Raw genomic sequence first — 25,179 nt, 5'->3', positions numbered from 1 at the left:
GACGCGGATGGACGACGACGACGACGACGACGACGGCGACGACGACGGCGACGACGGCGAGGGCGGCGCGCGTGGGGATGGGTGGACGCGCGCGCGCGGTGGTGATGGCGTCGTCGCGGCGGATGGGTGGGGTGCGGGGCGGAGTGGACGCCGGATGGGGGGGAGAGCGGCGGGATTCGTCGACGCGGCGGCGGACGACGGGACGCGCCGTCGCCGAGCCGGGATCGACGGATTCGATGGATGCGACGGACGCGGTGGTGGGGCGAACGGTGCGAATGAAGGCGAAATCGGCGATGGGGCGGGTGAAAAAGGTGAAGGATAAGGCGGCGCTGGAGGCGGATAGAGACTTTTGTCGCGTGGTGACGCGGTACGACCCGGAGGCGGTTCAGAGAGAGGCGCTCGGGAGGCCGGTTGAGTTGGCGAAACGAGCGGCGAAACTAGTGTTTGTGCTGGGGAAACTCAAGGGGAAGCGCGAGCGTTTGCAAGCGCTGGACGCGTCTGACGGTGGCGCGCGTTGGGGAGAGGCGGTTCGGGAGACGCTCTGCGAACTCGGACCGCTGTTCGTCAAGCTCGGACAGAATTTGGCGAATCGACCAGATTTGGTCAACGAGGACTTGATGGAGGAGCTCACAAAACTTCAGGATCGCGTGCCACCGTTCAATTCAAAGCTTGCGTTTAAGATAATCGAGGAGGAGTCGGGTCGGTTGATAGAGGAGACATTCAGTGAAATTTCCGCCGAGCCCATCGCGGCGGCATCCATCGGTCAGGTGTATCGAGGGACGTTGAAACGAGATGGCACGGACGTCGCCATCAAGGTACTGCGACCGAACACGCGGTCGCAGTGCGTCATGGACCTGTTCCTTTTGCGTGCCGCCGCGCTGAGGTTCTTTGACGATTTCGCTCGGGCGAACCTCGGGTGCTCAGCCTCGCTCCTGGTCGACGAGTTCGCTGAAAAGCTCTTGGAAGAGCTCGACTTTGTGCAGGAGGCGAGAAACCTGCGCGATTTCGCCTTCAATTTTCGCAACGACGCAAACGTGCAAATTCCGCCCGTCGTCAGCGAACTAAGCGGACCGCGAGTCCTCGTCATGCACTGGCAGAACGGCGTTAGATGTACGCGTGAAGACGCGTTCTCGGATGAAGCTTCGCGGGCGCGATTCTTAGTGAACGGCGTCGAGGCTGGGTTGAGGCAACTGCTCGAGTTTGGCTTATTTCACGGCGATCCGCATCCCGGCAACGTCTTAGCTCTCCCCAACGGAGACATCGCTTACGTCGATTTTGGCAACGTTGCCGAGATTTCGCGATCGAACCAAGAGAGTCTCATCGATGCCGTCGTACACGTGATGAACCGCGACTACGAGGCTCTCGCGTCGTCACTCGAGGATTTGGGATTCCTACAGCCGGGAGCGGACATCGGTCCCGTCGCCGAGGGCCTCGCCGATGTATGGGGCGATGAGGCGCTGCAATCTCTCGCGAGCGCTGAAAAGTTTTCATTCCGAGGGCTCACTCGTGAGTTCAACAAGCTGCTGTACGATTACCCAATCCGCGTCCCCGAGCGCTTTTCTCTGGTGATACGCTCGCTGCTCACGCAAGAGAACATTTGCTTAACGCTCAATCCGGACTTCAACTTATTGGACGCGGCGTTTCCTTACGTTGCTCGACGGTTGCTCACCGATCCTGATCCTGCACTGCGACTTCGTTTGCTCAAAGTGGTTGTCGTGAACGGTAGGTTCGAGTGGGACCGTCTGCGTAATTTGATCGACATGGCGGGCATCGGAGCCAAGGGCGGCGTCAGCGTTCCCATCTTCGCCCTCGCTAAGGACGCGGCGCACATGCTCGCCACGGACAAGGCGATCAGGCAAGAGCTTTTCATCGGTCTTCGTTCGGTCTCGCTTGCCGAGCACATCAAGGAGTCCTTCTCCCTCGGGTGCGTACTTCTGGCCATCGCGTTCGGTCGGTTGACGCAGCCCGTGTTTGATTTTTTTAGGGGCATTCGCAGAGCCTTGTTCCGGCAGCGTCGCGGCAAGCGACCCCGTGCGCCCGTCGCGTCGCTCGCTCCGGCGGCGTGAGCCACGCGTTGCATCGCGCACGCGTCATGCCGCAATTTTTGTAATGTTTCAGAGCTCGCTCCAACCAACGGCGCGCTTCGTCGTCGACGTCGTCGCACACCTCGGCGCCTCCATGTCCGCCGCCAAGCTCCCTCTCGACCGTCTCCGCGTCGACCTCGACCTCGCCGCCAAGCTCGAATCCCGCGGATGTCGAACCGTCGAGGACGCGCTGCACCGAGCGCCTCTGGACGTCGTCGAGCTCGCCGATTGCTCGCACGCTCGAGCGAGAGAATTCCTTCTCGACGTCGCCCGGGCGGTCGCGCCGACGCCGACGACGGCGCGAAACGTTCTCGAGCGCACGTCGCTTCGGTTGCGCACGGGTGTCGCGACGTTGGACGACGCCCTGGGAGGTGGGATGCGGGTCGGGAGCCTGACGGAGATCGTGGGCAAAGCGGGCGCGGGAAAGACGCAGTTGTGTCTGGGCGCGTGCGCGTGCGCAGCGGCGAGCGCGAGCGATGGTGGAGCGGACGGAGGTGTCATCTATATTGATGCGGAGCGTAAGTTTAGCGGCGAGCGGTTGATTGAGATCGCGAGAGGGAAGTTTGCGACGTTGCGGGCGGACGAGACGGCGGCGCGGGCGCTGGCGAGACGCGTGCAGGTCATCACGCCGATGAGCCTGAGCGATCTGGTGAAGCGTCTGGACGCGCTGGAGGAAGCGATAATCGATCACAAGGTGCGATTGGTGATTATAGATTCAGTGGCGCACCTGGCGCGGGGGGAGTTCGGGAGGGAGCGGGTGGTGCAGCGACAGAGCGCGCTCGGCGCGGCGGCAGCGACACTGAAGAGACACGCGGAGAAACATGGGCTCGCCGTGCTCGCGGTGAATCAGGTGACGACTCGCATCGGATCCGCGGCGAGACATGCGAGCGATGAGACCGGAGCGGGCGAGGGCGTTGGAGCGGAGGAGTCGAGCGGCATCACGGCGGCGCTGGGCACGAAGTGGGCGCACTGCGTGAATACGCGCATCGCCCTCGAGGTGCGCGACGATCGAAGGTCGATAAAAATAGTCAAAAGTCCGATAGCTCCGCTCACATCGTTCGATTACACGATCGGCGCGCATGGGATCGAGTGCGCAACGAAGCCATGATGAGAGTAGGTGCTACGCTGCAATGTTGTAACAATGAAACGCTCAACCGCGATAAAAACCAATCTCCTTCACCTCGAGTTCAAACGGCCCGACCTGCTCGGGCGACCCCTTCAGAATCATCAAGCCGAACTCGCGAATCGCGTCGATCTTCAGTGGTGGGCGCAAAACTACGCGCCCCATGCGCTCGGCCCGACAAAAGGCCGCGAAGGGGATTTTGACACGAGTAAACTCGGTGCCCACTTTAAACTTGACCTTAAAATTCGTCTGCTCGAGCAGGCACGGCTCGTCCTTTAAAATGAACAGAAACGTCTTGGCCTCCCCCGTGGGCGACTTGGCGTCAATGTACACTCCGTCGAAGTCCTCACCGACCTCCTCGACGTACGCTCGCACGCTCGCGAATCCGCCGTTGTAGTCCAAGCTCACGTTTCCCGAAAACATGCAGCGCCCATCATCCGTCGTCGACAAAGTCCCGCTCGACGCGCCGCCCATGACGCCGTCGTTCAGACTTCGCCATCTCCCAGCATCACCTCCGTTCTCCCCATAGAACGTCATCTTCCGTTCGACGAACGCATCGTCTTTAACCGTCTCCGAGCCGACGTGCGTGACGTCCGCGAGCGCCAAATCCGGGTCGTTCGCCGCGTTCAATAGCGCTCGCTGCGCCGTGTCGTACGCCTCGCGCATCGCCGCCCACCGGCTCTCGTCATCCGTCGCTGCGTCGTGCGCCTCCACGCCCGCCTTGAGCGCCGACAACGCCGACGCGTCGACGCGAGCGACGTCGCTCTGTAAGATTTCTCTCGCTCGAGCGATGTGAACGTCGACGCGTCCTCGTAGGTCACCGCGAAGCGCTCTCACTCGACCGGCGCTCGCGGCGTCGCCGAGGAGGGCGAGAACGTCCTCGGTACGCATGGCGGCGGTGGACGCACGCGCGCGAGGCTTCTGGCGGGAGCGATGGAGGAGGACAGACGCGGGCGGAGCGCGACGCGCCATACTCTAGAGACGAGACGTGGGGCGTGGGGCCATTTTAAAGCGTCGACGAAATCGATCGAGCGGTGAGTTTTTAATTCCAATGAAACATCTATGAACGTGGTTTGCTCCTAAGCGCGCGCTCGGCGCGCTCGTTCAGGGCTTGGATATACGAACCCTGCACATCGTCGCCGGTAGGCTTGTGAGATGCGAAGGCCCCGGGGACCGCACCAAGCCGCGCTTCAGAGTGCTTTGACTTCTTCTTCGTCGATTTCTTGATGTGATCTCCGTCGGCCTCCGTCTCGTCGGCCACAAACTGCGCGGTTAATTGCTCGTCGGTGAGCGCGTTTGTAAGCCAGGAAGGTTCACTGGAGGAACCACCGCCGTTACTAGTTTCCACCGAGTCACCCGCGTTCGACGTTGACTCCGACTTTGAGAGTTTCGCCGACGAGTCCTCGGCTCCAGCATCGGTTTTTTCGATGTAATCAAACTCGTCGTCATCACTATCAGCCGTTGCGTCGGATTTCTTCGACTCATCCGTCGTCTTTTTCGGTCGAGCATCGGATCCAGCATCGAGTCGTAGCGTTTCGCTAGATAACGATGAACTGGGCATGATCGGGTAGTCAAACACCTCGCTTGCTCCCTCTCGCGCTACCGCGTCGCTAGCGAGTGTCGGACGAAGGACATCGATGATGCGTGCTGCGGCTGAAGCGGCAGTTTTATCGATTCTATCATGTGCAACGCCCATCGCGTAATTGGCTTGGACGTTCGCCATCAAAGCCGCCAAGTCTCGTCTCATGGCTTCAATCTCCTCCCGCTGTCGACGCTGCTCTTCATACATGATGAGCTGCGATGCACCATCACCCGAACCAGAGGTCGCGCCGATACCAGCAACTTGACTACCAGAGGATTTTCCGCCAGAGAGTATCTGAGCGATCCGTGCCGCGACGTCGTGATCGTGCGCCACGAGGGCGTCAGCCATGATTTTGGCATTTGGATCGTCGTTCGCCTCGTCAACCATGCGAGCACTTTCCGTCGCGGTCTTTTCAATTGAATCCGACGTCAGCGCAGTCAAACTTTCCGCCAACTGTGCCGCGATTGCCTCTTTCGAGAGCCTTGGCGCGACGCCAGAATTTCCATTTTCATCCAGGCCCACCGCAGCTGCGTCGCCGCTGGATGATTTTTTTGCCATGATCATGTCAATAATGTTCGACGCGATAGCCTCAACATTCGCGTTGGGAATCACCGGTTTGAAAAGAGGACTCTTCGCCGTGTCGTCTCCAAGGACGCTGGTTGCCTGCTCGCTCTCCGTCTTCGTTTCCGCCTTTGTTTCCGTGTCAGCCTTGTCGCCGCCGTCGCGAAGCATGTCTTTGAGCATATCGTCGTCATCGGACGTCGCCGCTGCCTGTGGCGTGGCGATCTCTTGTTCACCAACCTGCGGTCGATCAGTCGATCCGAAGTCTAACGCTTCCATGACGTCTACTGGATCAGGCTGCGCCGCCTGGGACGGAACATCCGGGACCGGCTCCGGCGCAGGCTCCGGAACAGGCTCCGGCTCCGGCGCAGGCTCCGGCGCCGGTGAAGGGCTCGGTTCAGCCTCCATTAATTCTTGAAAGTCCGTCCACGACGAGTCATCGGCAGTTGACGAGGTCGGAGTCGCCGTTTCCGTGACGGTCGGCTCCTGCAGCTGTTGAGGCTGTTTGGCCCAAGGCGGATCTTGCGGCGCGCTCGCCTGCGAAGTCGGTTGTGGGGCCTCGACTTCAACTTCACTCTCGACAATCGGCGACGATTGCTGTCGCTCTCGGCGCGGAGCCTCGTTCTCATACTGCACAAAGTCGTCCGTCTCACTGGGAGAGGGCGAAGAGAGCCGATTGAAGATGTTATTGTCGTCCAGCTGCCTGCTCGCCGCGTTCTTGATGACTCGTCCCGAGGAATCCAGCGAGTTTATCATCGCCTCCCACTTGTCATTCTGCGCCACCGTCTGCGCCTCGCTCGATGTACGGCCACTTTTGTGTTTTCTACCCGCTCCTGCTCCCGTCGACGCGACCGCGTTCGCGGCCGCCTTGGTCTCAAACAAAGCGGATTCATAAGTCGTCAACGGCTTTCGAGGCGGCAGCGCCGCATTCTGCGGCGCCCGCGCCGCGTCCACCTGCGTGGACTCCTCCATCGCTTGCTCGACGGTCGGCCTCGGTGATGCCGGAATCATCTCTCGAAATTCGCTCTCCGCCGACGGCGACGCGGGAGCGGCCAAGACGCCCCTGGACATTAACTGCTTCACGGCGCCGTCCAACTCATCCACGTTTGCCGCCGTCCCGGACGGGAAAGTAGCCGCCGCCTGGGGAATGACGTTCAAGAACTGCATCGTGAGCATCTTCACCGTCCCAGCGCTCACTTCGCCGCCGTTGAACATCGCGTTCCGAATCTGTAATCGCAGCGCCCGAAGCGCCGTCATCTGCGACGGCGTCGGCGTCACCCCGGTGAGCGTCTCCGCCCCCCCCAAACTCGCCACCTCCCGCGCGCGCCAACGCGCGATCCCTGAATCGACCCCGCCACCCCTCTCCAGCATCTCCGCCCCCGGAACCGGTCGCCACGCCTCCTGCAGCGTCTTACTCTTATGCGTCCACACCCCCAGCGCCGCGCACGCCGCGAGCGCCAGCGCCCCGCTCGCGATCGTCCCCACCGTCACCCCGCGTCGATCCCGCGACCCCTCCGCCCGCGCCCCATCGTCTCCGCGCAACAACGACGACGTCTCCGCGAGCTCACAGTCCCGATCGCTCGCCCATCGCCCGCGCGTCGTCGCGTCATCCACCGTCGCGTCCGCCATGGTGTTACGCCCTCGATCTTTCGTCGCGCGTCCGACGCGCCGCGCTCGAGTCCTCGCGCGCGCCGTCCCGCGCGATCGTCCGCGCGTCTCGAACGCTCGCGCGCGCGCTCTTCGCGCGCGCGCGCGTCCTCGCGCGCGTCGACGGGTGTCCATCGCGCGCGCGGCGCGTTTGGTGTTGGTGCGCGCGCGATCTCTCCCACATACCGTCTAACGTATACACAGTACGTCATATCTATACGTACTATACTCATACGAAACACTGTGTAGCGAACACGCTCGAACCCATCGACGCATCGACGCGTCGATCGATCGACGCCGACGCCGCCGACGACGCCCACGGCCACGCCGACGCGCGCGCGATGGACGCCGACGCGCGCGCGACGTCCGCGACGTCCGCGCCGGCGACGACGACGACGACGACGACGACGACGGCGATGGATGGAAACCGAGCACCCGCGCGCATCGGGGCATCGCGCGACGCGCGCGCGCCGTTTCGCGCGCCGTGTCGCGCGACGGCGACGACGGCGACGACGGCGACGCCTCGGACGACGTCGGCGGCGGGCGCGGTGAAGCGAGCGCGGGGCGGTGCCGATGGTGACGCGAGATGCCCGGCGCGGAGATGCTTCACGGCGCTGTACAGTAAACGCAAGGCGGGCGGCGGCGGGAAGCGGCGGAGCTCGAAAAAGTTCGCGGACGGTGTGGTGATATCGAGTGGAGACGGCACCGCGGAGGTGTTGGACGTGCAGGGGAAGCGGATCGCGAGAGGACGGGGTGGGACGATCGTGGAGGGGACGACGACGGAGTTGGGGGCGTACGAAGTGGAAATCGGCGAGGAGATACCAGAGGCGGACGTCGCGAGCGGCGTGGTTTTCTCTCGAGGTGGGACCGCGGCGGTGGCGCCGAGGGAGGAAAGGGTCGAGGTGGTGTCTGGGGTGAAGCTCGGTGGGTTCGTTGCGCCCGTGCGAGGCGGTGGGGCGACGTCGAGTGGAGCGAAACCGGCGGCGCCGATGCGTACCGTCGAGGAACCGCTTCACAGCGACGTCGCCGAGAACGCGCTCGTGCTGTCGACCAGAGAGACGAATTTCTATCGACGCGACGTTCGAACGGCGTGCCCGGTGGTGTGCGATCCTTTCATTGCGAAGTTTCTCCGTCCGCACCAACGTGACGGATTGAAGTTTATGTTTGAGTGCGTCATGGGCTTGCGCGCGAGCGCGCACACGAACAAGGCGCACACCGGATGTCTGTTAGCGCACGAGATGGGTTTAGGGAAAACGTTACAAGTGATCGCCCTGGTGTGGACTCTGCTCAAGCAATCACCGTTCAAACGCGGATGCCCGACGTGTCGCCGCGTCGTGATTTGCGTTCCAGCCTCGCTCGTTGGGAACTGGGCCGCCGAATTTAAGAAGTGGTTGGGACCAGAGCGAATCGACCCAAAAGTCGTCGAGGGTGGTGACAAGGACGCACAGAAGAGTTTCGAGGAGTTCGCACTTTCATCCCAGCGACGATACAACGTGCTCATAACTTCATACGAGACATTGACGGCGAAGAGCGAAGCGCTGGCCCGAGCGAACATCGACTTGCTCGTGTGCGACGAGGCGCATCGCCTCAAGAATGCGTCGCAGACGACCAAAGGCGCGATGGCGCTCTCTTCTCTGAAATGCCATCGACGCGTACTTCTCACGGGAACGCCGGTTCAGAACGATTTGGACGAGTTGTGGGGCGTCATGGATTTCGCCTGTCCCGGTTTGATGGGCGATCTGTCGAGTTTCAAAACCATCTACGCGACGCCGATTGAGAAGGCTGGCGAGCGTGGCGCGAAGGAGGACGTCGTTCGAATAGGCAACGCCCGCCGCGACGAGGTGAGTAAACTCATCGGCCCATTTATTCACTCCAGGAAAGCAGACGAGATCAACGCATCATTGCTTCCTCCGAAGACGGAGTACGTCGTTTTCATTCGTCTCACGGAGACGCAACGCGCGCTCTACGTGGAACAGTTGAAAGCCAAGTCAATGCAAGCCATGCTCGGACGAATCGGCAAGACGGATGACGCCATTTCGCCGCTGTCAGCGATTCAAACGCTTCAAAAGCTCTGTAATGCCGCGGCGTTGGCTTCCGAAGCGCACCGAGACGACCCTATCGAGACGTCGAGCAAACTTTGTGTGCTTCGCTCGATGTTCCGTGCTTTGCCGAGTGACGAGCGCATCGTCATCGTTTCCGGATTCACGACGACGCTCGATCTCATCGCTTTGTTGTGTGAGGGTGAGAAGTTAAAGTACGACCGGTTGCAAGGCTCGACGCCGCCAAAAGACCGCACTGCGATCGTGCGCAAATTCAACACGACCGGGAGAATTCTTTTACTATCTACCAAGGCGGGTGGCGTCGGATTAAATCTCGTCGGCGCCAATCGATTGGTCCTCGTCGACAGTAGTTGGAATCCTGCGCACGATTTACAAGCCCAGGCGCGAATTTGGCGCGAAGGTCAGACGAAGAAATGTACCATTTACCGATTGCTCTCCACTGGCACCATCGAGGAGCGCATGTTTCAGCGCCAAGAATTGAAGGGATCGCTCGCCCGGACGCTCGGTTTCAAGTCAACGAGCACCGCTAGCAATGGCGGTGGGTCGTCGAGTACGTTCACGCAGGCCGAGCTTCGTGACTTATTCTCACTCGTCAAGGACACGAAGTGCGACACAGCGGACCGCATCGCCGCACAACCAGGCGACACACCGAAGCACTGGTGCGACGACGCATCCTTGACGACGACGGACGTGTTACTGCTGAACGTCGCGCGAGATGAGCTCATTACGTTTGTCGCGGAGCTTCCGAGCGCCGAGAGTGACACGACCATCGTCTGCGAAGACGACGACGACGAGTTTTCGTTTGACTGTCCAAGCGAAAGTGACGGCGAGTGATCAATTGCGAATAGATACGACACACGACTGTACCTGGTACCGATTCTGGTACTGATGAATTGAAATTGAATTGATTGATTGATGATTGATACTACTCTATTTCTCACGAATGAACGCCGAGAATTCGTCCGCTAACCGTTTCACCCCCTCCTCGTCCCCGAGCGAGAACTGCCCGACGAGCTTTTCAAGCGCAGGGGACAGTTTCAAGCCGTCCAAGCTAAAGTATACAGGCGTGAGATGGTTCCCAAAATCCAACTCTCGTGCGTCAACGCGACCTGGATACACTTTGAATCGCGTCTCGAGCGCCTCCATGAGCTCTCGGTTTTGATCTAAATCGTCGTTTTTGAACTTGATTAAACGTGTTCGTCGAGACACGAAACGCGTTCGTGCGCGCTCCAGCGTTTCCTTCGGCGTCGGCACGAATTCGAGTCCGGCCGCTTTCACCGCGCGCTCGGCGAACGCGGAGAGCGAAGGGAGCGATGAGAAAAAGTCCGCCCCTACGCCACCGCTCTCCCCGGTTCGCTTTTTTAACAGCTCACGCGCGAATTTTTCAATCAACTTCACCGAATCCGCCGCATCGGCGTTGTTAAACGCGACCATGAAATGTCCCGCCACGGCGACGTCGCCTGACCCACTCGCGCTCGGACGCGCCGCCACCGCGGTCCCGCTCGCCTCGTCCCAGTCCATGTCGATCGTACCATCGCCCGCCACTCCCCCAATCCCACCACTACGGCCCCGAGCGGCGTCCTCGCACGCGAGTATCGTCACGAGCTTACACCCGAGCGAGTGCCCGAATCGAAACGTCGGCGTCGTTCGCGCGTCCAACCCCTCGCGCTCGCACACCTCCGCGCGCGCTCGCGCGTACATCTCCCCGCACGCCTTTGCAATCTTCTCATGGTTCAAATCCACGTCGTACGCCGTAGCGATGATGGCGACGCCCGTTTCGTCCGCGCACCTCGTCAACAATCCGTCGTACGCGACGTCGGGAAACGCCCCCAGCGCCGCGCCCCCGACGAAGTGCGCGCACGCCCACGGCCTCGCACCGCGGGGTAACCGAACCCGGGCGCCCGCGATATCGATCCATCCGCCTCGCGCGCCGTCGTTCGCGCGTCGCGCGTCGTCCACGCGTCGCAGCGCGGTCGAGAGCGTCGCGAGCGCGACGATGTGAGAACTCGATGCGTCATCGTTTCTCTCGTCGCCGACGCGTGGAACGACGCGTCGACGCGCGGCGGTTGAACGTGGGGTGCTCCGTCTCTCGGACGCCGCGGTCGTCGTCGACGTCGCGCGCTGCCCGAGCGCGCGCATCGCCGAGAAGTGTCGTCAGAGTCACGCGCTTGACGTTCTGGAATGGCTCTCGGCGCTCGCGAAGACCTCGGTGACGCCCGATTCGTTGGGATCGAGACGCTGAGCGATAGTGGATCGACGCCGGACGCGTGTGTGCGTCGAGCGCTGACGAGGGGGTTCGATTTCGTCAGCGTCAGCGTCGCGATCGATGAATTCGCGACATCGGTCGATCCTTCAACGTACCCCGCAAAGCCGCTCACGCACGGTGATCGCGCGCTGAGCGGCTCAGAGTGGTCCACGCGCGTTGTCCTTCGATGCTCGCCCGAAGTGGAGCGCTTGGCGGGTGCTGGAGACGCGAGAGGGACGCGAGCGTTGAATCGCGAGCTGAAGTGGGCGGCGCACGTCGGCGCGCACGCAGTCGCAATGAACATCAACGCGGGCGATCCAACATTGATTGGACGATTGTTAGGAAGTCACGTGGCGTCGGTTGGGGAGACGACGCGCGTTTGGGCGCGGACGCGGATGAGCGGTGACAAGGCGTTTGATGACGACGCGTATCGTCGATGGGCGGCGACGAGTGCGGCGTGCGACGAAAATTCAAACGTTCGGGCGTATTTACATATAACCGGGGCGCCGAAGGAAAGACGGGAATGGGAGCGGTGGTTGGGCGAGCGCGTTGCGGCGTGCGCGCTGAGTGTGGACTCGTTCGTGCCCAATGCGCGAGGGTTTCCGGTGTTGCCGAAGGAACTGCAAGCGCTCGTACGGGCAATGTTTGAGCGTGGGATTCAGGTCGTATTGACAGACTATAACGAAAGTGGTGTTGCGGCGAAGAAAATTACCCCGGAGAGTGTCGAGAACGAGGGCGAGCGCGTGAGCGGTGACGCTGCGCATTCGTTTCGACTGTATTGGGAGTACCTTGTGTACATTTTTCGCGGCATCGAGCCGCTAAGCGAGCAAGCACTCGCAGAGGTGCCCTATCGCGACCACCTCCAGGCCCCGCTTCAACCACTCATGGATAATCTCGAGAGCGTGACGTACGAAACATTCGAGCGCGACGCCAGCAAATACATCCAGTACGAGGAAGCGGTGCGATGTGCCCTTCTCGACGTCGTGGACGAAGACCAGGAGGGCACGGTGATGGTCGTCGGTGCCGGTCGCGGGCCCTTGGTGCGCGCGTCCCTTCGCGCTGCGGAGCGCGCGAGAAGGAAAATCATAGTGTACGCACTCGAGAAGAACCCCAACGCCATCGTCACGCTGCAACATCTTCTCGTCGAAGAGGGGTGGCAAGAAGCGGTGCACATTATCCCCGGCGACATGCGCACCGCAAAGTTGGATGCCAAGGCAGACGTCCTGGTCAGCGAGCTGCTGGGGAGTTTCGGCGATAACGAGCTGAGCCCAGAGTGTCTGGACGGCGCGCAAAGATTTTTGAAGCCGACAGGGGTGAGCATCCCTCGATCGTACGAGTCTTTCATCGCACCCATTGTTTCCGCAAAGCTGCATGACGCCGTCGTCGCGTGCAAGGATAAAAAGGCACTTGAGACTCCGTACGTGGTACAGTTTCACAAGACTTTTAGCATCGGTGGGCCCAAGAGCGTGTGGAAGTTCGAGCACCCAAATCATGATGGCTGTATCGATAACGAACGTTACGCGCGAGTGTCGTGGTCGCATAGTGAGATAGGCGACATTTCCACGACGCTTCATGGCTTTGCGGCGTACTTTGACTCGACGCTCTACAACGGACCAGCTGGTCACGTGCGCTGCAGTATTCATCCCGCAAGCCACACGATGGGGCCGACGGGCGAGCCGATGTTTTCGTGGTTCCCAATGTACTTCCCAATCCGATCGCCCATTCTCATAGACAGTCGCTCTGCGTCTTCAATTGAGTTTGTGATTTGGCGTCGCGTCGACGTGCACAAAATGTGGTACGAGTGGGCGGTGACGGCGCCGAGCAGAGGCCACGTTCATAATCTTAATGGTCAATCGTATTGGATCGGGTTGTAGTTCGTACCAGTACTACTATGGTACTACTAGTAGTGGCGGTACACAGTACCGGTACCGGTGGTGCATGGCATTTTGTGACAATATCACCGGTGCGCAACGCATGCAAGTGCGTATGGAGTTTTCTGCAAGCGAGCGCGCAGCGCGCTATTCTCTTGAAACTCTTTGTACAGGTTAGCAGTGAGTCGAACGATTTTATCATATTCCGATCTCGTCGCCATCTCCGCCTCGCGGCTCATTGCGAGCGCATCTTCGAGCGACCGCTCTCGAGTAGCTGCGTCGTATTCAAGTTTGCGCTGCGCGTCCTCAATTCGCTCCATCTCGACGCGCGTAGAATCCAACGCAGTCTCAAGCTCGCGAATTCGTACAGATGTGTAATCTTCGAGTTTGCTACGCGCTGAGCATACCTCTTCGACATCCCGACGCGCCAACTCTAGCGCATTTTCGAGCTCGCGCACTCTCGCAGATGAGTCACGTTCATGTCTGCGATGCGCCTCCTGCATTTCGTCCATCTCAGCACCTGCCGACTCCAGCGCATCTTCCAGCTCGCGTACGCGCCCGGATGTGTTATATTTAAATTTATTCTGCGCCTCCTGCATTTGGTCCATCACGGCACACGCCGACTCCAGCGCTTCTTCCAGCTCGCGCACTCTAGCAGATGTCGCAGACTTGAGGCTGATCCTCGCATCGTGCTCGGAGCGTGCCTCTTCGACATCCCGACGTGCCGACTCCAGTGCGTCTTCCAGCTCGCGCACTCTCGCAGATGTGTCGCGTTCAAGTTTGCTCTGCTCGTCCTGCATTTGGGCCATCTCGGCACGCGCCGACTCCAGCGCAGCCTCTAGCTCGCGCGTTGCGCCAACGGAGTTCTCCTCGAGCACGTTTTGCGCTACGCGTGCCTCTTCGACATCCCGACGTGCCGACTCCAGCGCGTCTTCCAGCTCGCGCACTCTCGCAGATGTGTCGCGTTCAAGTTTGCTCTGCTCGTCCTGCATTTGGGCCATCTCGGCACGCGCCGACTCCAGCGCAGCCTCTAGCTCGCGCGTTGCGCCAACGGAGTTCTCCTCGAGCACGTTTTGCGCTACGCGTGCCTCTTCGACATCCCGACGTGCCGACTCCAGCGCGTCTTCCAGCTCGCGCACTCTCGCAGATGTGTCGCGTTCAAGTTTGCTCTGCTCGTCCTGCATTTGGGCCATCTCGGCACGCGCCGACTCCAGCGCAGCCTCTAGCTCGCGCGTTGCGCCAACGGAGTTCTCCTCGAGCACGTTTTGCGCTACGCGTGCCTCTTCGACATCCCGACGTGCCGACTCCAGCGCGTCTTCCAGCTCGCGCACTCTCGCAGATGTGTCGCGTTCAAGTTTGCTCTGCTCGTCCTGCATTTGGGCCATCTCGGCACGCGCCGACTCCAGCGCAGCCTCCAGCTCGCGCGTTGCGCCAACGGAGTTCTCCTCGAGCACGTTTTGCGCTACGCGTGCCTCTTCGACATCCCGACGTGCCGACTCCAGCGCGTCTTCCAGCTCGCGCACTCTCGCAGATGTGTCGCGTTCAAGTTTGCTCTGCTCGTCCTGCATTTGGGCCATCTCGGCACGCGCCGACTCCAGCTCGCGCGTTGCACGGTTGCAATTTTCTTCGAGTTCATTGCCCTCTGTGCTCACTTTTTCCAGCTCTACTTTCGCCTTGCTTAGATCGCTCTCGAACTCGCGTCGCATCGACCGTAACTGGGCTTCGGCGTCTTCCGTTTTACGTTCAGCCGTCGCCATCTTCGCCTTGAGTGTCGCTTCCTTCTCCGCCTCGACACGCATTCGGTTCTCTGCTAGCGTTTTCATCTCATTCACGGACGCTCGCTCGATATTCAATCGATTCTCGAGCGACACGATCTCAGATCGAAGCGCCTCCACCGTCGTCGCCGCCTCCTTTGATTTCTGTTTCTCCGCCTGTACCCGCTCCATCCATTCCTCGTTTAGCGCTTCACGTCTTCGAACTTCTTGTCCAAGCCTTTGCGTCACCGAGCGCTCCGACTTTGGAAAATTCGGATCATGCATCTCCATCTTTTCCAACCACTCCTGCGCCGCGAGCGCGATCTCGTACCGCTTGATCCACGCGCTCGCGATCCACGCGAACATCGCCGTCGCCGCCGCCGCCGTCGCGATCGCCGATCCGCCGCGTTCATCATCCACCACCACCGCGCCCGCGCCCACCGCCGTCGTCGTCACCGACGCCTCCGGAACTTCATCCACCGCATCGATCGCGACCGTCGTCGGCTCCATCGCGAGCCAAGCCGTCTCCGTCTCCGCCTCCGTCTCCGTCTCCGTCTCCGTCTCCGCCGTCGCCACCCGTCGCGTCTCGCTCGCCCGCGTCTCCACCGCCGCCCGCGGCGCCGCGCGATCGCACACCGCCGACGTCCCGTACCCGAGTGAGAACATCAACGCGATCGTCCACGCGCCCTGTCGCGCGCACGCGTCGAGAAGGACCACCGCGCGTCGATCGACGGCGTCACCGTTATCCGGTCGACGCGATCCGTCGTCCCCGCGCGCGCGACCGAGCGCCCGCGCGCGCGACCGAGCGCGCGCGCGCGCGACAGAGGGCGCGATCGCGCCCGCGCCCGCGCGCGGCGACGGCGCCGGCGCCCACCGCGCGCGCATGATGCCTTTGATGCCTTTGCGTCGCGATGTCACGCGTCGACATTCGACGCACACCGCGACGCGCGCGATGGCGCTCGCGACGGCGACGACGGCGACGACGGCGACGAGGGCGTCGCGCGGCGTCGCGCGCGGACCAGGGTGGCGCGGCGCGCGCGCGAGGGGTGCGCGCGCGGGCGACGGATGGATGGGTGGTGACGCCGGGACGCGATCGGCGACGACGACGCGAGCGACGGTGCGTATTCTGGGCGACGCCGCGAGCGCGGTGGACGTGCGAGAGGCGTACGCGTTCGGCGTCGAGCTCGGACGGGGGCAGTTCGGTGAGGTGCGAGAGGTGGTGGATACGTCGACGGGACGGGCGTTGGCGTGTAAATCCATCAGCAAACGCGGATTGAAGAGCGAGAGCTCGAGGGAGATGGTGCGGAATGAAGTGCGAATCATGCATCACTTGGCGGGGGATTCGAAGGTTGTTGAGCTCGTGTCGGTGCACGAGGACGCGACGCACGTGCATCTGATCATGGAGAAGTTGGACGGCCCGGAGTGGTTCGACGCAATCACCGAGCAGTTCGACGAGGCGCCGTACTCCGAAGCCGAGGCAGCGGCGCAGTTTCGAAACGTGGCGCGCACGGTGGAGTACTTGCATGCGATGGACGTCATGCATCGCGATCTCAAGCCGGAGAACTTTGTGTTGAAGTCAAAGGAAAAGGATTCGCCGATATGCGCCATCGATTTCGGTTTGTCCACATTTTTCCTGCCCGACCAAGAGTTCACGGAGCTAGTTGGGTCACCGTATTACGTCGCCCCAGAGGTCATGGGGTACAAGTATTCCAACGAAGCTGACGTGTGGTCGTGCGGGGTCATCCTATACATCCTCCTCTCTGGCGTGCCGCCGTTCTGGGGATCGAGCGAGAAGCAAATCTTCGACGAGATTAAGCGATATAAAACTGGCGCCACGTCCCTGGATTTCGCGAGCGAACCGTGGCCGTCAGTGAGTGATGCGGCAAAGGAACTCGTCCAAGGCATGCTCACAGTGAATCGGAAGGACCGAATGACGATCGAGGACGTGCTCTCGCACCCTTGGCTTGCAGATCCGGGCGTCGCCCCGAAAACGGCGCTCGATAACATCGTCCTGCAGCGCTTTAAAAACTTTGCCGGCATGGATAAGTTCAAGAGATTCGGATTGCACGCAATGGCGCGTTCGATGCCCGAAGAAGAAGTGATCGGGCTTGGCGTCATGTTCAAGGAACTCGACAAGGACAAGTCAGGGAAGATTACCATAGTTGAACTGCGACAAGGATTGAAGCTCCAATCCGCCGAAGCCGCGGCGCAGCTCGAAGAAGTCGTCGCTTCGGTCGATCTCGACGGAAGTGGCGACCTGGATTACGAAGAGTTCATCGTCGCCACTATTGCGCGATCCAAGCGCGAGTCCAGGGCCGCGGTTCAGCGCGCATTTGACTTTTTCGACATCGACGGGGACGGCTCCATCACCGCCGACGAATTCCAACGCGCGCTCGAATCCTTGTCCCCTGTCGAGCGTACCAATCTCGGCGACGTCAACGAGCTCCTCGCCGCCGCCGATACCAATGGCGACGGCGTCATCGACTTCGACGAGTTCATGGCTGCCATGTCTTCCGACACCGACGCGCGTTGATCCGACAGCCGCTCGTATGCGTACACGCTACTTGTACAACTAATACCACGCGCGCATTATCCACACTCGTCGGCGCTTCATGCGCGCCATCGCCTGCGCACGACCGCGCGCGCGCGCGCACGCCGTCGCATCGACGTCCTCCGCGCACGACCACCGCGCGAGCGCGTCGACGGTATCACGACGCGCGTCTTCGCTCGGTTTCGCCCTCTCCACGGCGCTGGCGTCGAACGTTTCAACATCGTCGCCCGCGCGCGCTGGAGGATCTACGGGCGCTCCGAGGGACGACGACGACGACGACGTAGATTTCTTCACGGAGTACCCGTACGCGAAGCCCGCGGACGTGATTCCGTACGTCGAGCGTAAGGCGCGGAGAGGGGACCCGGCGAGCGTCTTGCGAGCGTACGACGCGTTCGGAAGGAAGTATCCGACGTACAAACTCGGGGCGGAGAAGAGCGCGCTGTACGGGAACGAGGTGCTGGATACGATTGAAGATTTGCGGTGCGTCGTGGAGATAGGAACGTTTCTGGGGTACAGCGCGATCGCGACGGCGATGCGGTTTAGAGACCCGGCGGCGCGGATGTTGTGCGTGGAGTTTGAAGAGCGACACGCGGACGTCGCGAGATGGGCGATCGATTACGCGGGGTTGAGTGATCGCATTGAGGTGCTCACGCGAGCCGGGAGCGATGCTGTTGACGAAGCGCGGGCGTTCGTGAATCGAGTGAAAGGCGAGGGGCGAGGGACGGATGTGTTGTTCCTCGATCACGCCAAGGAACGATATTTGCCGGATTTAAAGCTGTACGAAGACGCCGGAATCGTTCGTCAAGGCACGATCGTCGTCGCGGATAACGTCGTTTATCCGGGCGCGCCGGGGTATTTGGAGTACGTCGACAGCGCGTCGAAGCGGTACGACACGCGACTGCTTGAAGCGATGTTTGAGTACGACCAAATTTGGAAGAAGGACTGGGTGACGCCGAAGGACGCTTTAAGCGTATCCGTGAGACTTTGATGTAATCGAATCAGTGCTCGCCATACATTTAATTTACAACATGGAAATCATGATATAGAGAGTCAGCGCGAGTGCGAGCGTTTGCACGCTTGGCGAGCGCGTTCCCGACGTGGCTACGATAGTCGTCCGCGGCGGCGGCGGCGGGGACGGCGGCGGCGGGGACGGCGACGGGGGCGGAAAAGTCCACCCGGGAGGTGCCACGTTCGTCGCGCAATCACGCGCGCGCTGACCCGCGAGTGCCGGTAGTGGCGCTACGTAGTTCGGCATCACCGAGCTGAGTGCAACGCAAGAACCAAGTCCGTCGCACACATTCGCATGCATGCCAGAAACCGCGGCATCGCACGGAAAGCCGAGAGGAGCGTCCAGATATGGCAAAGAGTATGAAAAAACGTTGCACGAATCGTCACCGCTGAAGCAATAATACTCTTTTGAAGAAGTCGTCAAGCACGCGTCTGACTGGCTCGCGGTTTGCGCCGCTGAAAAGCTGCAGTTCGAACTGGCGGGCTTTCCACCATGAAAGTCGGGATCGACGCGCTGGCAGTTGAAGTCCCTGTTCCGACACTGGTTCGACCAACACGCACCCACATCACCGTTCGCGTCCACACATGTCTTTCCGTACGGTTCATTGACGTCTGCCGGGCAAGACCCGGCCGTACCGTCGCACGTCTCCGTCACATCGCACGGACCGACTGCGGAGCGGCAAACATACCCCGCCCCGCGAGGCGCACACGTAGCCTCATCGCAACAACTTTCAGTCGCGGAGCACGTGGCGTTCGTTCGTAGTTGGCACGTGTAACCGTCGCAACAGTGATCGTAGCACGTGCAATTTCTATCAGGACAGTCACACGCTTCTCCGGGCTCGACGATGCCGTTACCGCACACCGAAGTGCTTTCTGTGGCGCTCAACAGAAGACACTCGTGATAAATGTCTCCGATCTTCGCGTTGTACTCACTCATCGTGCACGAGCTCCAGTCGACCTCGAGCTCGTATGTCGCTGATGCCGCCATGATATCCCCGTATTCGGCACATCCGTCGGAATCAACCTGGTCGTGACTGAACCCAAGCTGATGGCCCACTTCGTGTGCAACTGTGATGGCGTCAGCCTGAGATCGCGATCGATACACCTGTGAGATCGAGCCCGAGAAGCCACTCAGGCAACAGTGATTGTCACCATTGCTCTGGGTTGAACAATATCCCTCAGGCGTTGATGAACAATACTTTTTCTGCTCGCACACGCCGCTGGAATCCAAAAAGGTATACTGCCACGCTAAGCCGATCGTTCCTGAAGAGACGAATCCTGAATAAACGGAGGCAAAGTCCTCGCCAGAAAATAAATGAACAACGTCATGCTTCTCGAGAGTATCATCGGCGGACTCGATCCAAGCGTTGAACCTCTCGATGAGTACGCCCGAATCCACCTCTGAGCTGCCACGAATGGATGCCGCCGCGTACGGATTTGCCTGGTCAAACGACACGATCTCCTTGAGCTGAACCTTGATGGGCGGATTAAATGGCGCAGTCGTGTACATGGAGTTCACGACATTCACGACGAAGAGCGTGTCTGCCTCGAGCGCGTCCATGTCACCGTTAAATTGGTCGCACCGCTTCTTATCATTCACGACGACCATTTCGATGACGCGTTGCGACGAGCTCGACAAAAGTCTTCTTCGTCCGCCGTTTGTGGTGTTCGCCTTTACCTCTAACGCAACTGTCTCGGCCGTCTTCGCGTCTACCTCAGCCCCGTCGGCGTTCAACCACTTCACCGAGTCGTACCCCTTGACCACGGCGCCGTGGTCGATGACGCCGTGACCACGGTTGGAGATTGAGCTCACGTTGAACACAACGTACGCCAACGGATCGAGCCCGCTCGGCATCGTGCGCGTCGCCAAGTACGCGTTCGCCGCGTCATCGCTCACGGCCTCGAACGCGATCGTCGCGTTCGTCCCACGAATCTGTCCCTTGACGTACCGCTCGCAGAGCGCCGCCGCCGCAGAGCGCCGCGTCCCGTCCTCCGTTCGCATCGCCACCCCGGCGTACTGACACCCCCCGACCCCGCGTCCGCGCGCATCTCGAAGCGGTACGACCTCAAACGTCGATCCTGAGATGGTCTCCGTGTGCGTCGCGCTCGAGGACAACGCGCGTCTTCGCCCGCCGCTCGGCGCCACCTGGCGTCTCGCCGCGCTCGCGCGCCCGACCAAATCGTCCAGACGCCTGAGCGCGATCGCGTGCGTCCCCCACGGCGTCGATAACGTGAAGTTTACCTCGAGTGAATTGCTGCGCGTTCGCCAGCGCACGTCCGTGAGCGTCGCGAGCGTCCAGCGTGATTCGTTGTTATTTTCATGTTCGTGCACGTCACCTTGATTCGATTCGTGCGCGTCGTCGTCGTGCGCGGCGACGGCGTTCACCACGCACAGAGCGACGAGGATGACGCGCGCGATACCTCGCGCTCGCCAGCGGCGCATGTTGCGAAGTGCGAAGTGCGCATGCGGCCGTGTGCGGTCCTTTGGTTCCTCGCGAGAGAGTGCGAGGGAACCCAGAGGGTTAAACGCATCGTCTTCGACTCTTTTCAATGTTGTTCCTAATGTTTCTGTACTCGTGTGCTATCGGCGATCGTGTGGGTGCGTCCGTTAGAATTGGAATCCACCGGTCGGGGCGGCGGCACCGAAGGCGAACTGGTCGCCTTGGACCTCCGGGAGGAGGTTTTGAGCGTCGTCGTCCTCCAAGCCAAAATATGTCTCCAACAGGCGCATCGCCTTTTCGTAGATGTCGTTGTTCGTGTGGTTTTGGAGCGATTCGATCTTCTCCAAACCATCGGCCTCGTCGACGTACTGCGCGAAGAGATTCGGGGCTTCATCCGTGCGATCCGCCTCGCCAACCTTGAGGATGTTTTCCAAACCTTCGAGCGCGACGGTGACGATGCGCGCGTCGCTGCAGTTGATGAGATCGCACAGGGGCTTGATACATCCGCAACTGACGAGATATTTGATCTGCTGGTGCGTTCCACCACTCGTGGCGTTCGAAATCGCCCAAGCCGCCTCCTTCTTAATGTCAAATTCCGCGTTGGCGAGCAGTTCAATGAGCGGAGGAACGATTTGCTCATCAATAATGCTCTGAATCTGATCCTTGTTGCCGGCGGTGATGTTTGAGATGGTCCAGCATGCCTCCTTCTTGATGCTCTTCTTATATTCACCCACGAGCAAACCGAGCAACGCCTTGAGGGCGTGGCAGTTGATGATTATTTGCGTTTGATAATCGTCTCCAGTGACGATGTTACCCACAGTGCGGAGCGCTGGAATCAACACGCTCGGATGGTTGCTCGCCAAGAGCTCCACCAAGCGTCGACACACGCCGGCCTCGATCACGGCTTGGATTTTATCGTTCGTACCGTCGCTAAGGTACGACAGCGCCCAGCACGCGTCAGTGAGCACCTCTTCATCGTTCGAGTGCACGAGTCGGGCCAACGCGGGAAGCGCGGCACGCAACAAGCTAAAGTCCGGCTGCGGCTTGCCGCGGCAAAAGTTCGACAGGGTCCACGTCGCGTTGCGAAGCATCTGAATTTTGGCCTCCGCGTTGAGCTGACCGAGGAGCGGATGGAGCGCTTGAGCGTGCAAGACCATGTCGCGGCATCGCGGGCTGTCGCCGGCAATGTTACCCAGCGCCCACACCGCTTGCTCGCGCACGTCCGGGCTCTCGGAACCCAGGAGAGCGACGAAAATGGGTACCGCACCGTGATCGATGACGATGGCGGTGTGCTCGCTCGTTCCGGACGCGATGTTCGTGAGCGCCCACGCGGCTTCGAACTGCAACTTTGGGAACTCTTGACGCTTCAAAAACTCAACAAAGTACGGCGTCGCACCGGTCTCGATCACCTGATCGATCGGTGGCGAGCGCTCGATAGAGAGAAGTTTACGAAACGAAATCGTAGCCTCGAGCTGGACGTTAGGATCTGGTTGTTTAAGCATCTCAAACAGATTCGGTAACTGCTGCAGCTTCGCTGTGGTCGAACCCGGACCCGGCGACGAGCTCGTCATCGCGGACGAATCCGAAGCCGCGCTCGATAATCCCGCCCCGTCTCTGCGCGAGCGTCCGAAACAAAATATTCGACGTCAGTCACCACGATTTCGAGCGCATCGCGCGCATTGAAACCATTACGCACGCGCGCGTCTCGACGCACCTTCGCTTCTTCAACATAGCCTCCTCCCGCTTATCCTTCCGGATCTGAATCATGTTATCTGCGCGCGCGAAAACGATCACAACATCATCCTCAGTCTTCAAGAAGTCGAAAAAGCGCCTCGAACGCGCGCGCGCGCGCTTCACGTCGTCATTTCCGTAGAAAACTCGAGCCGCCAGATCTCCCTTTCCCAACGCTCGTTCACCCCTCTCTCGCGCCGCATCGTCCGCGCGCTCCTCCCCCAGACGTTCCACCGCGGTTCACGACCTCCACGCGCGCGCGCGAGCGATCGAACACGCACCCTCACGCTTTCGTCGCGCCTCATCGGCGTCGATCGCCTTTTTGAACCCCTTTTTGCGTTCGCTCGCCTTACTCCCCGGGCGAAGACTCATCGCGTCCGTCCGCGCGTCGCGCGATCTCCGATTCACGCGCGAGCCGCGCGCGCGCGCGTCGTTCGTCGTCGTCGACGCGAGCGCGTCGGGAGATGTCGCGCGCCGCGCGATCCCGCGGTGCGCGATGGGTCGTCGTGTCTTTTTGTTACATACCACGAGTCGAGTGCCACGTACGACAGCGTGTACCGTATGTCGTATCGGTTTGATTCTATGAAAACCTAGAAGTTTCCCTCTGCGCGGCGTCCGCGTCAACGCTGGCGTCGAACGGTCGACACAGCGCGACGACGACGACGACGACGACGACGACGACGGACGCGCGTTGGATCGACGGGCGTCGACGCGTCGGTGGGCGCGTCGGTGGGGGCGCGTCGGCGTGCGCGGTCGGTGGACGCGCGCGGCGCGGCGACGCATCGGCCCGCGAAACGGTCACTCGCGGTCGACGACAACCGTCGACGACGCGCGCGCGGGGGGCGTGCCGACGGCGCGCGCGCGTCGGTGACGCCGAGGCATCGATTCGTCGTCGGTCGCCATGGGGAACGCGATGCGCTTGCCGACGCACACGGCGAATTCGAACAGAAGACAGATCGCGCAACACTTCGCGCCGGCCATTCCGGGGGCGTACGAGCCGCCGGACGACGCGGCGCATCGAGGACGGGTGGACGCGAGTGAGGCGGTCGTGGCGCGAGAGCGACGGAGAGTGTTTCTTCGACGGTCGTCGGATGACGTGTGGTTAGCGGAAGAGGAGGAGGGGTCGAGGAGCGGCAAAGGCGGCGGCGAACTCCACGTGAGCGAGGAGCATCAGGAGTGCGGCGTGTGCTTCGAGCCGCTGTGTAAGGAGCGAACGGCGGTGTTCGTGGACGCCGAGGGGAAGAGGGTGTGTTCGCACTTCTTGCACGATCGGTGCGCGCGGAGTACGATCGAATACGTGGGGCGGTGGTGCCCGCTGTGTCGCGCGGAGTGCGCGGAGTCTCGAGGGGTGCCCTTCACCACGGAAGACGCGGACGAGTGGTTCAGACTGTGCGATGTTCAGGGCGAGGGGACGATGAACAAGGAGCAAGTCATATCGGTGATCCGTGCGCAGGTTCCCGTGGACTGGAAGCGAATCGCAAAGGATTTGGATTCGTTGTGGTCCAAGTTTGATCCCGAGGACACGGGCGTGTTGCGAAAAGATGACGTGATCGGAGAACAGGGTCTGCTCAAGATGGTGAGCGCAAAGTATCCAGCGAGACTTCGAGAATACAAGTCGATACCCCACGTTACCGATAAATCGCGTTGGTTCACTTTTTGGGACGAAGACCTGTCCGGGATGTTGGAGAAAGACGAAGTCGTCCGCGCGCTCATCAAATCGTTCGGTCTCAAACAAGACGTCGAACACATACAGGCTCTACGAAGCGTCGTGGAGAATATTTGGTGCGTATTCGACCTCGACGATAGCGGTGGGATCGATTTGACCGAGTTCATGATCGAAGACGGATTGGGGGACGCCATCGTGGCCGCGTTCGCAATCGACAAACGGGAGGAGTTCGAGGCAATTCGAGCTAGAAATAAGCGAAAGGGGAAGAAATAGATAACGGCTTGTATGAATATGTTAGAACGTACGTACCGGTACCGGTATTAGAAATTTGAGCGAATCATTGTCTTAATTTTCGTCGAGAAATCAATGTGCGTGGCGATGTCGTTCTTCGTGGAGGACCCCAAGCGTGGAGTTATCGGCGAGACATCATTTCGTAGAGGTCACGCGCGTCGCCCTGGCCATTTTGAAGTTTCTCGACCGCCTCCATTGCGGCAACGTCTCGAAGTGGCGCGTCGGCGACCGGCGGCGCCTCCTTCGACTGGGCGAAGAAGTTGGGCATCGAGGGCATAGAGGGCGCGGCCCGTTGAACCTTCGGCGCCTCGACCTTCGGAATCGACGGTGTGGCCGGCACGTCGCCACTACTCACCAACAACGCGGCGCCTCCAGCGAGCGCCGTCGCCGCGATGGCGCCGATCAAGCCGGCGACGGGGAAGTCACCGCGTTCAGCGGCGGCGCGTACCTGTGCGGCTTCACCGGCGGCGAGGTCGGCAACAGCGCGAGCGCGCTCGGCCGAGTTCACCGCGCCGGGCTTCAAGAAGAAAATAAACGACACCACCGGGCCGCTCGCAAACTTCT

The 25,179-nt window shown here is 60.9% G+C and overlaps 14 protein-coding genes across 14 annotated transcripts; 7 read left to right on the top strand and 7 right to left on the bottom strand.

The window, feature by feature from the left end:
* Window positions 1–236: 236 nt before the first annotated feature.
* Window positions 237–2,066, top strand: OT_ostta09g03560 (P-loop containing nucleoside triphosphate hydrolase; the record flags this gene model as incomplete). The annotated part of the gene is made up of 1 exon (XM_003081298.2): window positions 237–2,066. The coding sequence occupies one exon, from the start codon at window positions 237–239 to the stop codon at window positions 2,064–2,066; it is 1,830 nt and encodes a 609-aa protein (XP_003081346.2).
* Window positions 2,067–2,178: 112 nt separating this feature from the next.
* On the top strand, window positions 2,179–3,192 carry OT_ostta09g03555 (DNA recombination and repair protein Rad51,C-terminal; the record flags this gene model as incomplete). Its single annotated transcript, XM_022983414.1, has 1 exon — window positions 2,179–3,192. The coding sequence occupies one exon, from the start codon at window positions 2,179–2,181 to the stop codon at window positions 3,190–3,192; it is 1,014 nt and encodes a 337-aa protein (XP_022839682.1).
* Window positions 3,193–3,234: 42 nt separating this feature from the next.
* On the bottom strand, window positions 3,235–4,098 carry OT_ostta09g03550 (NADH:ubiquinone oxidoreductase intermediate-associated protein 30; the record flags this gene model as incomplete). Its single annotated transcript, XM_003081297.2, has 1 exon — window positions 3,235–4,098. The coding sequence occupies one exon, from the start codon at window positions 4,096–4,098 to the stop codon at window positions 3,235–3,237; it is 864 nt and encodes a 287-aa protein (XP_003081345.2).
* Window positions 4,099–4,267: 169 nt separating this feature from the next.
* OT_ostta09g03540 (unnamed product) lies at window positions 4,268–6,979 on the bottom strand (the record flags this gene model as incomplete). The annotated part of the gene is made up of 1 exon (XM_003081296.2): window positions 4,268–6,979. The coding sequence occupies one exon, from the start codon at window positions 6,977–6,979 to the stop codon at window positions 4,268–4,270; it is 2,712 nt and encodes a 903-aa protein (XP_003081344.2).
* A 359-nt stretch (window positions 6,980–7,338) lies between these two features.
* On the top strand, window positions 7,339–9,891 carry OT_ostta09g03530 (SNF2-related; the record flags this gene model as incomplete). The annotated part of the gene is made up of 1 exon (XM_022983413.1): window positions 7,339–9,891. One exon carries the CDS (start codon window positions 7,339–7,341, stop codon window positions 9,889–9,891), a length of 2,553 nt encoding a protein of 850 aa, XP_022839681.1.
* Window positions 9,892–9,987: 96 nt separating this feature from the next.
* Window positions 9,988–11,196, bottom strand: OT_ostta09g03520 (Protein of unknown function DUF1350; the record flags this gene model as incomplete). The annotated part of the gene is made up of 1 exon (XM_003081294.1): window positions 9,988–11,196. One exon carries the CDS (start codon window positions 11,194–11,196, stop codon window positions 9,988–9,990), a length of 1,209 nt encoding a protein of 402 aa, XP_003081342.1.
* Window positions 11,197–11,238: 42 nt separating this feature from the next.
* Window positions 11,239–13,176, top strand: OT_ostta09g03510 (Protein arginine N-methyltransferase; the record flags this gene model as incomplete). Its single annotated transcript, XM_022983412.1, has 1 exon — window positions 11,239–13,176. One exon carries the CDS (start codon window positions 11,239–11,241, stop codon window positions 13,174–13,176), a length of 1,938 nt encoding a protein of 645 aa, XP_022839680.1.
* Window positions 13,177–13,259: 83 nt separating this feature from the next.
* OT_ostta09g03500 (unnamed product) lies at window positions 13,260–15,812 on the bottom strand (the record flags this gene model as incomplete). The annotated part of the gene is made up of 1 exon (XM_022983410.1): window positions 13,260–15,812. One exon carries the CDS (start codon window positions 15,810–15,812, stop codon window positions 13,260–13,262), a length of 2,553 nt encoding a protein of 850 aa, XP_022839679.1.
* A 67-nt stretch (window positions 15,813–15,879) lies between these two features.
* Window positions 15,880–17,460, top strand: OT_ostta09g03490 (Serine/threonine-protein kinase, active site; the record flags this gene model as incomplete). Its single annotated transcript, XM_022983409.1, has 1 exon — window positions 15,880–17,460. One exon carries the CDS (start codon window positions 15,880–15,882, stop codon window positions 17,458–17,460), a length of 1,581 nt encoding a protein of 526 aa, XP_022839678.1.
* A 79-nt stretch (window positions 17,461–17,539) lies between these two features.
* Window positions 17,540–18,466, top strand: OT_ostta09g03480 (O-methyltransferase, family 3; the record flags this gene model as incomplete). The annotated part of the gene is made up of 1 exon (XM_003081288.2): window positions 17,540–18,466. The coding sequence occupies one exon, from the start codon at window positions 17,540–17,542 to the stop codon at window positions 18,464–18,466; it is 927 nt and encodes a 308-aa protein (XP_003081336.2).
* A 33-nt stretch (window positions 18,467–18,499) lies between these two features.
* On the bottom strand, window positions 18,500–20,929 carry OT_ostta09g03470 (Peptidase M12B, ADAM/reprolysin; the record flags this gene model as incomplete). Its single annotated transcript, XM_003081287.2, has 1 exon — window positions 18,500–20,929. The coding sequence occupies one exon, from the start codon at window positions 20,927–20,929 to the stop codon at window positions 18,500–18,502; it is 2,430 nt and encodes an 809-aa protein (XP_003081335.2).
* Window positions 20,930–21,094: 165 nt separating this feature from the next.
* On the bottom strand, window positions 21,095–23,030 carry OT_ostta09g03465 (Armadillo-type fold; the record flags this gene model as incomplete). The annotated part of the gene is made up of 3 exons (XM_022983408.1): window positions 21,095–22,541; window positions 22,642–22,699; window positions 22,940–23,030. The coding sequence occupies 3 exons, from the start codon at window positions 23,028–23,030 to the stop codon at window positions 21,095–21,097; spliced, it is 1,596 nt and encodes a 531-aa protein (XP_022839677.1).
* Window positions 23,031–23,559: 529 nt separating this feature from the next.
* Window positions 23,560–24,597, top strand: OT_ostta09g03460 (Zinc finger, RING/FYVE/PHD-type; the record flags this gene model as incomplete). Its single annotated transcript, XM_022983407.1, has 2 exons — window positions 23,560–24,442; window positions 24,500–24,597. 2 exons carry the CDS (start codon window positions 23,560–23,562, stop codon window positions 24,595–24,597), a joined length of 981 nt encoding a protein of 326 aa, XP_022839676.1.
* A 139-nt stretch (window positions 24,598–24,736) lies between these two features.
* On the bottom strand, window positions 24,737–25,179 carry OT_ostta09g03450 (unnamed product; the record flags this gene model as incomplete). The annotated part of the gene is made up of 1 exon (XM_003081284.2): window positions 24,737–25,179. A coding segment is annotated over one exon (443 nt), but the record flags the coding sequence as incomplete, so codon positions are not given.

This window comes from Ostreococcus tauri, assembly GCF_000214015.3.
Source record: "Ostreococcus tauri WGS project CAID00000000 data, contig chromosome 09, whole genome shotgun sequence".
In the NCBI taxonomy this organism is placed as follows: domain Eukaryota; kingdom Viridiplantae; phylum Chlorophyta; class Mamiellophyceae; order Mamiellales; family Bathycoccaceae; genus Ostreococcus; species Ostreococcus tauri.
This window is presented reverse-complemented; position numbering and strand designations above follow the sequence as displayed.